The following is a 13,733-nucleotide window of genomic DNA, read 5'->3' on the forward strand; positions in this document are numbered from 1 at the left end:
TATTAAAATTTGAACAGCAGACGTTTCATCATTCAGAGCAGTCGAGCTTCGTGGTTGAGGTTTGGTCATAAGTTCAAACACCATTAGAAAGTAATACCTTGTTCATTAGTACAGAATGAAACAGTAAGAGTGTGAGCCTCGACACAGCCGCCAGAGTGTATTTTTGGTTGATGCTGTAATGGCTGAGGATGTGAGCATGAGCTAGCTGGATCACGTGACATCTGTAAGGGGGTTTTTTATTCAATCCCACAGGGCTAATGGCGCAAATGAACTACAGCACAAGCACAATAAGAAAACAGTTAAGCAATCACATGAAGCTGATGCATAACACATAATGGCGAGGAAGCAAGGTTTGCCTTTTTTAAAAGCATCAAGTGTACTTCAGACCTGGACTGCATGTTTTAGGCTTTGCTTTCAGATGTTGATTTTAGCTACAGTAAATACTATTACACTGATACTAAAGTAATAATCTGCTATGTGCATGATACTTTTTTTGGATGAGTGTTTTACTAAGTTGGGCGCATGGTGGCTTAGTGGTTAGCACGTTCGCCTCACACCTCCAGGGGCAGGGGTTTGATTCCCACCGTGGCCCTGTGTGTGCGGAGTTTGCATGTTCTCCTCGTGCTGCGGGGGTTTCCTCCGGGTACTCCAGTTTCCTCCCCCAGTCCAAAGACATGCATGGTAGGCTGATTTGCATGTCCAAAATGTCCGTAGTGTATGAATGGGTGTGTGAATGTGTATGTGATTGTGCCCTGTGATGGATTGGCACCCTGTCCAGGGTGTACCCTGCCTTGTGCCCGATGCTTCCTGGGATAGGCTCCAGGTTTCCCCGCGACCCTGAAAAGGATTAAGCGGTATAGAAGAAGGATGGATGTTTTACTAACCTGATGTTGTTCAATGCTGAACACTACCCCAGACTGATCGAGACTGCAAATTCACCTTGATACACTGTCAGGGTCCTCCATCAGCAAGAGTAAGTGATATTATTATGTCTACCATTTTTGATGGTGGTTTTCCACCATCATCAGTGCTGCTGACAGTCGAGCTTGGCTCAAATACGGCCTAACTGCAAACACACAGAGTATCTCGTCGTCTAGGATATCGTCCTTTTAAATTCAGGGGAAAGTGGAAGTGAGAAATCCTTCACAGCAAATAATGTGGATACTAATGTGTATACGAACAATGAAACTATACATTAATGTATTTATTTTTTTATCTGTGAAGGACAGGGGGGCAGAAGTCTAAGGTTTATGACAGAAGTTCATTTGTTTCATTTGTTCAGTCAGCAGTTCTGCTTTTTCTCTCAATATTATGGCAGAAAGGCATTTTTCTTCTTATTTATTGAGACTTGCTGTACTGTTCATTTCCACATGATTTGCTCAGGTATAATGCTTTTGATAAGAATTTTACTTCATGTTATTCAAGGTTTTTTTTTATACAACCCCAATTCTAAAAAGTTGGGACATTATGGAAAATGCTAATAAAAACAAAGAGGAGTGATTTGTAAATGTACTTAGACTTGTATTTAAACATAAAATGTATAAAGACAAGGTATTTGATGTTTTACCTAATCAACTGCATAGTTTTTTGGAGGTAAACATCTATTTTGAAATTGATGCATGGAGCACGTTCCAAAAAAGTTGGGACGGGGCAATATAGGACAAATAACGATGTGACAAGTTGAAATAAGAAGGTGAGGAAATTGTGTAATCATAGTTTATAAGGAGCCTCCAAAAAAGGCCTAGTCCTTCCAGAGCAAGGATGGGTCAAGGCTCGCCAGTCTGCCAACAGATACATCAGCGAATAATCCAGCACTTTGACAACAACATTCCCCAAAGACAAATCGGTAGGATTTTGGGCATTTCACCTTCTATAGTGCACAATTAAAAGACTCAAGGAATCCGGTCAAATCTCTGTTTGTAAAGGACAAGGCCGAAAACCACTTCTGAATGCGCGTGATCTCCGATCCCTCAGACGCCACTGTCTTAAAAACCGCCATGAGTCTGTAATGGATATCCTGACATGGGATCGGGAATACTTTAGTAAACCTTTGTCAGTCAACACCATTCGCTGCTGCATCCCCAGATGCAAGTTAAGGCTTTACTATGCAAAGCAGAAGCCATACATCAACACTGTCCAGAAACACCGCCGACTTCTCTGGGCTCAGTCTCATCTGAGATGGACAGTAGCACAGTGGAATCGTGTTTTGTGATCCGACGAGTCAACATTTCAAATGGTTTTTCGACAAAACAGCCGTCGTGTTCTCTGGGCTAAAGAGGAAAAGGACCATCCAAGCTGTTATCAGCATCAGGTCCAAAAGCCAGCGTCCATCATTGTACGGGGGTGTGTCAGTGAACATGGCATGTGAGGGAACCATTATATATATGTAGACATTTTGGTGCAACATCACCTGCCATCCAGAGCAGGACAACACCAAACCACATTCTGCCCAGATTACAAGCGCATGGTTGCGTAAGCAGAGAGTATGGGTGCTAGCACACTAGCATCCACAACTGCAGTGCTACACCTGGGTGCCTGCAGTCCTGACTTGTCTCTGATTGGGAATGTGTGGTTCTTTATGAAGTGCAAAATAAGGCAACGAAGGCCCTGTACATTTCTTCAGCTATGCAACTGCATAATGAATGAATGGGGGAAAATTCCACTTGCTAAACTTAATCAACTGGTATTTCAGGACCCAAACACTTAATAAGTGTTAGTAAAAGAAAACATGTTACACAGCAGTAAACAGTCGACTGTCCCAACTTTTTTGGTGTTACAGCCATCAGATTTGAAATGGGTGTGTATTTTAAAAAATAAATTAAATTCACAAAGTAAAACATCAAATAATGTGTTTTCAATATAGCACAGGGTGAACTGAATTTTCAAATAACTTTTTTTTTTGTGCATTTTCCATACTGTCCCAACTTTTTCAGAATTGGGGTTGCAGTATAACAGTACAATTACACTTGGACATCATCTCAGCTTTTGGGCAATTAAAGCCAAGGCCCTAGTGGTCTCTAGCACATTGCATAAGCAAAAAGTCACAAGTAGAAAAAAATATTGTTTAAAAAGAAAAACAAGGAGAAACAAGTGATTGTACTAATGTATTTATTACCATACCACAAAATCAAATCAGGATAAACATACAATTGCTTCCTATCAATAATGCATGTAAATATTTCAGTCATGGAGAACACTTTACAACTATTTTAAACACTTTTGTAAATATATTCCTTTACAAACTGAGCTGAATGTTTAATCATTTGCATCACTGTAATATTGCTTCCCCTAATATTCAAGGCAATTCAAGTCCCACCAACAAACTGAAGCATAGGAGACCCTGTTCAGAACAGGTATTAGCATCCACGCTGGGGGAACTGATCAGTAGAAAGCATCACGAACAGGTGTAAACGTGTTCCTGTGCATCTTTAGGCATGCACTGAAATCAGATCCCTCAAACCACATAACATCTGTAGTGTGAACTCCATACAAATCACCACTTAACCCACCGTGTCATGCATGAAAATACTTCCGATCACTCCAGACAGATGTTAATACCAGTTGTGAACACGGCCTAATATACAAGAGGTATGTTTATGAGTTCATGAGCAGAAAAATATATATTTTTTTAAAAAAAACTAAAAATAAAATAATAAAAATTTACTGAGAAATGTAAGCACAGCAGAATAAAGGGGGAAGTAAAAAGTTCTGGTTATAACCAAACATACTGTTAACATGAATAGGTATGCATAATACTGCTGACATTCTATTCAAAATTAATAAATCAATTATTTTTAAATGGTGTAGCATTACCGGCATTTGTGAGAAGTTGGATACATCTTGCAACTAGCATGCAAAAAATAAAAAAATTAAAGTGGGGCAAAAACATTTTGTTCAGTACAAAGGGTGCTTATCATGTGTAGCTTATCCACAGAGAAAAAAACAACAACATACAGCAATAAGGTCAGAACATGAGCAGATGGTGGTCTATAAGTTTGCTAGTGTTTCTCCATTCATTACTCTACCCTACTCTCTAGAAACATGCCAGATTACGTCAATAAGAACGCAACCCTGGCCAACAACCCAATCAAAACTTTACTAAAACATATCAAAAAGAGCAAATTTAAGAGTAAACTCTTGCAGCTGTAGGATCAGAACACATCGGAGGTATGGGGGGAAAGGACATGAGGACACCCTGGTCTTGCCGATCGCTCCCTGTTTTAGGTACCAATAAACAGACCATTGAGTTCATGTCTTTAACCCCCAATTTTTGTGATGTGACTCTGAATGTCCAAATCGCTGCCTGTCCCTGCCAGTGAAGACAGTGTTTGGGCACCCCTGAGCTGTCTCCCTAATTAATTTGGTCCCTTCCCTCCCGCCCCCATTAACCGAGTCCTCAGGATGGGGACGAGCCTTAACGTTTGGTTTTGGCTTCCTGTGCCTCTTTTTCTGAAACGGATTAAAAAACAGAACACACATAGAAGAGATCTTTTCAGCTTTTAGACAGAAAACTGTTACGCATAATGGAAGTTCTTCAGTATTAATAATAATAAAGTACCTTGCATTCGGACATTATATGGAGATTAGTCCAGTATACATCATGTATACTAGAACATCACAGCATGTTAGACTCACCTTTCCTCAGTTCCTCTCTCTTCTTCGCTGCCTCTTCTCTCTGTTTTTTAATAATAGCCAGTCTGGCGAGGTCTGCCTTGGCCTGATCCGTCTTTCCTTCCAGATGCAGCTTCATGTAGCGCTCCTTAGCTTTCTGCTTCTCAATCTCCTCCCTGCAACCAACACAGACCAGAGTTAGCTAAAAACACAGCTGAAGGAACATTCTCAAGTTCAATCCAGGTGTTTAGAAGTACCTCTCTCTGCGTGTGAGCTCTTTCGGCGCGTTGACGTCGACCTCTGCGGCTTTTTTGCTCTTCTGGGAGACACGGTTGGGATTCTCAATTTCAATCAACCCTTGGACTCCACTCCTCTTCTGCTCCTTTCACCAGATACACAAACACATTTTAGGGAAACACCAGACTTGAGGAGTAACAGAACACATGTAACGGCATAACGTAATCAGGATACAAAAAACTGGTAACTAATCTGTTACAGTTACGTCAAAAAAAAAAAGATTCAAATTACAGGTACATTTTATGTAAAAACAGAACAAAACAAGGGAATACCATCAGGGTCACAAGTTTTCCTTTAAAATCAAAGAAATGCTTTTGTTAGGGTGACCATACGCCCTTTTTTTTCAGACCTTAAAAAAGCATCCGGCCAGGATTTCTAAATTTGAGAAAATGTCCGGGATTTGGCTTTAGTGTAGTTATGATATGCTTATGGTCAAATACTGCATCATGTGTGCGCACGTCTGCATTGCTTTACCCCTCTCTGTAATTCCCGCCTTCTCACACACCAATTGGTCGATTATAAAATGCTTGCAGCAACTATTGGCCAAATTCCTGCCTCTCAACTATTAGCCTTCTCTCAGCGAATGCATGAAGGTAAAGCGCTGTTGTGTTGAAACTGCTAACTGTAATCTGTTATGTCAAAAAACAAAGTAAAACAAAATATATATATATTTTTTTTAAAGGAGTTCAAATTCATCCAGAGCACCAAAATACACAAGAGGAAAGTGAGGATCAGCTTTCCGCATCAGAAACACACGTCAAAATGAAAAATATCATACTTTTTTAAACAATCCTCATCTCTGTTGAGCACCAATGCTGATGGCACACCTGCTAATAAGAAAAGCAGACTCCAGTTGTGGGAGAAAGAAAACGACAGACACAGACGATCATCTTTCTGTGTCAGTTGATAAACACCCAAGTAAAAGTGCAGAAAGGCATTTTAAGACTTCTTGAATTCAAGAATTTGCAAGGCTCAGGTATGATTATCACACGCAGAAAATGTTTTGCGACTTTTGTTCCAAAGCAGGCAGAGAAATAGTGGGGGAAACAAATTTCATTACCGGAACGAACCATTTCAAGAAAGAGACTGTGAGAAAAGACAAAAGCATAAAAAAAAAGCTTGTGACTTGCTTATTATGACAAAAGAAATAAAACCGTTTTCAAAATATCAAAGATGGCGACATTCAGAACGAGAGGCGAACTACAGACAATATTCAGATCCTCTCAAGTAAAACAGAACGTTAAGAAACGATTCAGGGATTTCGGGAATCGACGAAGACCCATTTAATATCGGAGAAGCAGTATTTTTTTTTACTCAGCCCTAATGATTTTAGTTCTGGTTCTCTCTTCCCATTTGTGACTCTCGTGAGCAACACATTTATTTATTTTTATTAAAACAAATCCAAACACTGAACATGTTTTAAGCTCTAAGCTAAAGTATTTTAGATCACATTGCTTTTCTCTTGTCTTTATTTACATATGTGACCCTGAATTAATCCAAAAACAGTCAGATTACATTACTTTCATATCACAATACTTGGATTATGTTACTGATGACACTTTTTATGAAGTAATTTGTAGCTGTAAAGGAATACATTGTTAAAGTAATCCTCCCAACCCTGGGAAACACCAAATCAAACATGTCAGCAGAAATCCATACTTACTGATGGTTATACATTCATTTTTAAAAAAAGAAAGAAAAAGAAAGATAGAAAAAATGAGTAATGTGTTACTTTTTCATCTTCACTACTGCTTTCCTCCTCAGACCCACTCTCCCGCTCTGCACCACTGTTTTCCTCCTGCAAACACATGATTCACCACATTATTTAGAGACTGAGTGACTTAAAATAATCAGTGACAAATAAATAAATAAACACATCAGATGCGTTTGAATTGCAGTGAAATAAACATAGTGGAAATGTACCATCTCCCTTTGCGCTCGCATCTGTCTCTCGATCTCCTCAGGATTGCTGAACTGCTTCCCCCGACCTTTGTGGCCCTTTTTACCTAAAATAAACAAAATGTCCAATAAAAAAAATTCAACATGGATAATGAAGGAAGTAGCCAAGAAACACGAGCGAAGTGACAAAAACATCAGACACAGCCCAGAGAAATATGAATAATGATCGGAGGTTGCTCATGTGGCGGAAACACTCTAGCTCTAGTTGTTTAATAAATACGTGTTCAGTCGACTGGCCGATCGACAATAAAATAAAACTTTCAGATCACGTGCCAGGCTGAAGCATGAAGCAGCACCGGGTTTATTTTCTGGTTAGCTACACGTTAGCTTCTTGTGCAGAAGTCACGATGCGACGCCGCGGCTAACACTGTTAGCAAACAGGCTAACATCATCTAGACACATGTAGGGGTCCTCTTACCTCCTCTCGGCATCGTGACACTAGTCGAAAATCCTTCGAGGAGAAACTGTAAATAAAAATCTGACTGCTGCTTCGATAAAAAGTATACACGAGCTTGTTTTCAAAAATCGAATAAACAGAAGAACAACTCTTCGTGTCTTTATCGAGGTCCTCGAGTGCGGGATCCTCTCGTTGCCGCTTCCTGGGTATGACGTTCCTTTTTCTTCTTCTTCGGTGTCTTTAATTGCGGGTTTTTAAACCAGCAGAACAGCTGCATGCTGCCACCTGCTGTACTGAAGTGTGAACAGCAAACAGACCGGGGCAGAGTGGATAATAACCTGGGGCCAAGTGTGTAAATCTTCTCAGAAAGAATAGTCTTAAGCTTTGAATTAAGTGCAAAAAAACAACTTAGTAAAAAGTAGGACTTGTGTAAGCGTGAGAGCTTTTTTTTATTATAAAGAAACTAAAAGCACCTTTCAGCAAAGTCTAAGACTGACTCTTAAGTGCTGACTGATGTGGCTGACTGAGTCAGTTAAGGACTAAAATGATTTCAAATCAAAATGGCTGCCCTCAGCCTCTGAATTAGCCTGCAAGGGTAAAGTCACAGCAGCATGACACCATTCATTCATATTTTAATTTAGGGTGACCATACATCCTCTTTTTCCCAGACATGTCCTCTTTTTCAGACCTTAAAAAGCGTCTGGACGAGATTTCTAAATTTGAGAAAATGTCCGGGATTCGGCTTTAGCTTCATTATGATGTGCTTATGGTCTAATACTGCATCATGTGTGTGCATGTTTGCATTGCTTTAACCCCTCTCTGTAATTCCCGCCTTCTCACACACCAATTGGTCAATTATAAAATGCTTGCATTAACTGTTGGCCAAATACCGGCCTCTCAACCATTAGGCTTCTCTCAGCGAACATGCGAAGGTGAAGCGCTATTGTGTACAGCGTCAAACAGTTGCTTGACAATAGCAGCAAATTACATCTGTCCTGAGTCGAACAGTGTTGGGGGTTCAATTCCCGCCGCTTCCCTGTATGTGTGAAGTTTTCATGTTCTCTTCATGCTGCGGGGGTTTCCTCTGGGTACTCTGGTTTCCTCCCCCAGTCCAAAGACATGCATGGTCGGCTGACTGGTATGTCCAAAGTGTCCATAGTGTATGAATGGGTGTGTGAGTGTGTATGTGATTGTGCCCTGTGATGTGTTGGCACCCCATCCAGGGTGTACCCCGCCTTGTGCCTCATGCTCCCTGTGATAGGCTTCAGGTTCACCTGGATAAACGTGGGCAGAGTGAAACCAATTGTATTTATATATATATATTTATGTGATGCTAATAGTGTGTCTTTTTCAGTGTATTAAAGTCTTCATTCATAGTAACACTGTTTTGAACACTATTAAGAGATTATGAAATTATCTGAGCATGAGAGGTTACCATAGAAACTTAAGTAGTTTGAATAATTTTGAATTATTTGAATAATTACAGAATAAATGAAAAATGGAATTGTGGCAAAAGAATGGAATTGTGGCATTTATCTTATGATGACTTAAATTTTGAATAAAGGGGTTTATATTAGTTATAAACTCACAGCTGTGGTAACTCTCCAAAATTCACAGAGAGATTTATGAATGCAAGACCCAACACTCACTCTCACACTGTCAAAGAACAGTAATAATCTAACGTAATCTAAAACAACAAGGAAATATAGACTGACTGATAGGGCTGCAAAATATAATTTATCCATCAAATAAAGTGTACTTAGCGAAAGGACAATGATTTAAATCATAACCACTATTAATACAATTAATACGTAAATATCACTTACTGTCAAAGTTCTTTGAATTATTTCAGATTTAACATTAATTATTGTTCATAGCATGGTTAGATTCATGATTAATATGGTTACTGTTGCCCTCAATATCAGCTTCCTGGATGACAGATTTGTCCTTGTTCTTCTGGAGCTTAATGCAGCAATAAGATGCAATGGCAAGGAATATGCCAGCAGCCATCAACTCTCCACCAGCCATGTAGAAAATCAGCTCATAGTTCTTGTAAGTATCCACTAATCGTCCTACATAAAAGTATACAGGGGAGAAGGACAAAAGAAATATGCATACTCTTTTCAAAGCCATGTTGTAATATGTAAAAATACAACTTTTAATTAAGAGGTTGATTAATTTCACTATAGTATGGCTTACCAGCAGAAGGAGGTCCAATGAGCACAGCTGCTGCTTCTATAAGGAGCACTAAACCAAGGGCACTGGAAAAACTGTTAGTCCCCACAATTCCCATAAGCACTTCAAATTGCAATGCACCCACCATTCCATAAGAAAGGCCAAAGAATACACAGAAGATCACTAATCCCATGTAGTCTGTACTTCTGGCTGAGCAAACATCTGTAAGGCCATTTAGAATTAAGGCCAAGCTGAAGAAATAGGGCATTTTGGCTCGTATGCACTTTACTCCTGCCATCAGACCACATGTGGGTCGAGCAAAGATGTCAATAAATCCAATAATGGAGAGGAGGAAAGCAGCTTCCTGGTCAGGCACTCCTTGATCTTTAGCATAGTTGACCAAGAGAATTGTAGGGACAAACAGACCAAGCACAACTACAAATTTGGCTATTATATAAATGATAAGTCCCTTGTCACGGAGCACACTGAAGTCAAGGAGTTTCTTTTTCTTGGGGCTTTCCTTCTGAGCCTTCTCCAGATTATTCTCCTCCTTTGATGGGAGCATCTCTTCCAGCTCGTGAGCATTTGATTCATCCCTGGTTGCAGATTTCCGAACTTTATATCCCAAAGGTCTCATAACAGCACCACAGATGCAACAGTTAAGCAACAGCCCTCCCATGATCAGAAAGCCACCCCTCCAGCCAAAGCGATCCATCAGCACTTGTCCTAGTGGAGAAAGAGCTGAGAGAAAGACTGGACTCCCAGCTGCTGCTAGTCCATTGGCCAGAGGTCTCCGTTTGTCAAAATAACACCCAAGCATTATAAGTGAGGGCTGAAAATTTAGAGCTAGACCAAGCCCTGTGGAGAACAAAATGCAGCAGTACTTGAATGATCTCATATCAGTAAATCTTTATGCAGTGGAAACAGAGTTTAATGTTTAATAAATATGTCTCTCAGATATTATCAGTATGTATATTACACAGAGAAATGGCTTCCCAGTCAGCCTAATAATGCTGGAGTCATTATATACATTTAATTCTTATTCTGTGTTCTGAAAATTGACTTAAGACATTTTTTTCATCAAGAAAATGAAGGGGAACTCTAGGAATTTTGAAGAATGAAAGTTTTCTTTCGTGTACTCAGTGTGGTACCTTGCCCTACAGTGGACAACAGTTGTGTGATACCGATGATTTAAACACCACATACAGCCATTTAATCACCTGTAATGATTCCAGCAGTGAGGTAAAGTTGGATGATGTTGGTGGTAAAAGAGGCCCCAATCATGCCTGCTGAGGCAAACAATCCCCCAATCAACATCACTGGGCGACATCCAAACCTGTTAACCGTGATACTGGAAAGTGGACCTGTTCAGAAAAAAGTAAATATAATCTATGGATCCAGAAAGATTTGATCAATCAATGAAAAGTAAACATGTTACGTGCACTATTTCTTTTGTCTTTGTTTCTCACCTGAGCCATAAAGCATGGCAAGCATGATAGAGGAAATCCATGCCGTGTCACTGTAGCCACAGCCAAAGTCCCGCATTAGTTCTTTAAAGTACACACTAATGGCTTTAGGGAAAGCGTAGGAGAAACCAGTGATAATGAAGCCACCAAACAGCACAGCCCAGCCCCAGCCTCCATCTGGAGGATCCACTCTGTTTCTCTCTACCACACTGCTTCCCATGTTCTATCAAGTAATTCCTGCAGAGAAGGTATGGATCTTTAAAGGACATATTCCTTGTTTAGTTAAATGACCTAGTTTGTTGTTAATTTAAAAACAGGAATGATTACTGATTAGGAATTGATGTCACATGTCTACATAACCAGAGATCTGTAGTACTGTACATACAGTATATATGTGCTCATGATTTTTTATGTAAAATGGAATTAATTTAAACTATACCATTAAATTTGAATCAGTATAATCATGTTATGGCTGTAACAGACAAAGAACAAGCGCTTAATAAAACTTCCCTTCTCTGTAATCATTTATTAATCTATCATGTGCATGTGTTCATTTGTCCATATATTCAAGATCATATATGATTCACAAAACTAAAAAAATAAGCTTTATGTACAAAGACTTCAGCTATAAACACAAAATATTTAATGCTGACACAAATGATTAAAACAGGGTTTTGCCTGTTTTAGGAAGGAAAGGGAAAAAGGAAAAGGGAATGTACTTACTTCACTAGTCCTCTGAGGAGAAAAGGCCTTCCAGAAAATGACTTGATGACTATTTCAGCTCCACTGTTCCCACACATACAAGAATTCCAGATAAAAGGAGAAATAACATATTTTCCTCACCTGTGTTCATTTTCCAGCTATGTTTCTTCACTTAATGGTTAAAGATAAATCCTAATTGTTTGCAAGTTTTCCAATTTACTGAAATCACTACTTCACTTTTAGAACTGATTTGTGTTCTCTTCTTTTATGATCCCAACCTGAGGAAGTCTGCCAAATAAACCCCATGCTCCCTTGTTCCTCCTACTTAATCATTTCTAATTCCTTATAAAGCTCATATTTATTAGACATGTGCACAGGAGTGAGCTGTATTGTGAAAGACTTATTTTGATCTGTGCAATGTTTTCATTAAAAAAATTATATATATATATATATATATATATATATATATATATATATATATATATATATATATAATTGTACTGTACTTGTTCTAAATGTTTAGTCAAAGTACATTCAACTACATTAGCTGAAATAACTGTCAGAGGGAATATATTGTAGGTCCACAAACAATTTTTTTAAACTCTAACAACAAATTAATTTGAAATGTAAAATTAACTTCTTACATCATTTTTACAACTGATTTAAGATGAGTACAATTAGTATTATCGCATTGTATTTATCTTGTATAACACAATAGACTCCACTGAGTTCACAAAATAACTCATTTTATTTTATCATGTACTTAAAACCAATACAAATTTCATCAGTTTCTTGGTATATGTCATTTAATTTACATGTGTTTAATGTTACTGATCTGTTATCTTAACTTATGTGACCCCATTTTTTAAAGTCACTTCACTGACTGATGATGCACTAAGTAACATATCTGAAACTCTTGTGAGACCTCTAAAAGTTGAGCACCATACTATATATGTACCTTGGATCTGAAATACACACCCATGATTTTGTGCCCTGCCATATGACTAAATATATAATAATATTGAAAAATGGCTCTAGAAAATAATGTTCAAGCTGTTTTAGAAACTCTTACATGAAACTGATCCAATCAGGTGGCAGTTCAGAGGGGTGGGGGGTGACGAGGGTTGGGGGTGCAAGCAATTAAAATTTGTTGTTGCCAGTACTTACTCATGTACAGTGCAGCCGGAAAGTATTCACAGTGCTTCACTTTCTCCACATTTTGTTATGTTACAGCCTTATACCAAAATGGATTAAATTCGTTATTTTCCTCAAAATTCTACAAACAATACCCCATAATGACAACGTGAAAGAAGTTTGTTTGAAATCTTTGCAAATTTATTAAAAATAAAAAACAAAAGAAAGCACATGTACGTAAGTATTCACAGCCTTTGCCCTGACACTCAAAATTGAACTCAGGTGCATCCTGTTTCCACTGATCATCCTTGTGATGTTTCTACAACTTGATTGGAGTCCACCTGTGGTCTCCAATATTTATTAAAAATAAAAAACAAAAAAAGCACATGTACATAAGTATTCACAGCCTTTGCTCAATACTTTTTTGAAGCTCCTTTGGCACCAATTACAGCCTCAAGTCTTTTTGAGTATGATGCTACAAGTTTGGCAAACCTATTTTTGGGCAGTTTCTCCCATTCTTCTTTGCAGGACCTCTCAAGCTCTATCAGGTTGGATGGGGAGCGTCGGTGCACAGCCATTTTCAGATCTCTCCAGAGATGTTCTATCGGGTTCAAGTCTGGGCTCTGGCTGGGCCACTCAAGGACATTCACAGAGTGGTCTCTAGCCACTCCTTTGTTATCTTGGCTGTGTGCTTAGGGTCGTTGTCCTGTTGGAAGATGAACCTTCGCCCTAGTCTGAGGTCCAGAGCGCTCTGGATCAGGTTTTCATCAAGGATGTCTCTGTACATTGCTGCATTCATCTTTCCCTCGATCCTGACTAGTCTCCCAGTTCCTGCCACTGAAAAACATCCCCACAGCATTATGCTGTCTCCACCATCATTCACTGTAGGGATGGTATTGGCCAGGTGATGAGTGGTGCCTGGTTTCCTCCAGACATGACACTTGCCATTCAGGCCAAAGAGTTCAATCTTTGTTTCATCAGACCAGAGAATT

At 39.1% G+C, this 13,733-nt stretch overlaps 2 protein-coding genes across 3 annotated transcripts; both read right to left on the reverse strand.

Moving 5' to 3' along the window:
• Nucleotides 1-3,091: 3,091 nt before the first annotated feature.
• Nucleotides 3,092-7,480, reverse strand: pdap1a (pdgfa associated protein 1a). Its single transcript, XM_053640574.1, has 6 exons — nucleotides 7,286-7,480; nucleotides 6,832-6,914; nucleotides 6,641-6,706; nucleotides 4,869-4,993; nucleotides 4,636-4,787; nucleotides 3,092-4,449 (listed from the first exon to the last, which is right to left on the reverse strand). Exons 1-6 carry the CDS (start codon nucleotides 7,296-7,298, stop codon nucleotides 4,415-4,417), a joined length of 474 nt encoding a protein of 157 aa, XP_053496549.1. The 5' UTR covers nucleotides 7,299-7,480; the 3' UTR covers nucleotides 3,092-4,414.
• A 1,074-nt stretch (nucleotides 7,481-8,554) lies between these two features.
• Nucleotides 8,555-11,964, reverse strand: slc16a8 (solute carrier family 16 member 8). Of its 2 annotated transcripts, none has more exons than XM_053639906.1 (5): nucleotides 11,749-11,964; nucleotides 10,909-11,142; nucleotides 10,660-10,803; nucleotides 9,464-10,297; nucleotides 8,555-9,336 (listed from the first exon to the last, which is right to left on the reverse strand). In XM_053639906.1, the coding sequence occupies exons 2-5, from the start codon at nucleotides 11,123-11,125 to the stop codon at nucleotides 9,125-9,127; spliced, it is 1,407 nt and encodes a 468-aa protein (XP_053495881.1). In that variant the 5' UTR covers nucleotides 11,126-11,142; nucleotides 11,749-11,964; the 3' UTR covers nucleotides 8,555-9,124. The 2 variants fall into 2 exon arrangements, with proteins under 2 accessions (XP_053495881.1, XP_053495880.1); XM_053639905.1 differs by having other exon boundaries at nucleotides 11,629-11,964.
• Nucleotides 11,965-13,733: the final 1,769 nt, after the last annotated feature.

Source organism: Ictalurus furcatus, chromosome 13 (assembly GCF_023375685.1).
Source record: "Ictalurus furcatus strain D&B chromosome 13, Billie_1.0, whole genome shotgun sequence".
Lineage (NCBI taxonomy): Eukaryota > Metazoa > Chordata > Actinopteri > Siluriformes > Ictaluridae > Ictalurus > Ictalurus furcatus.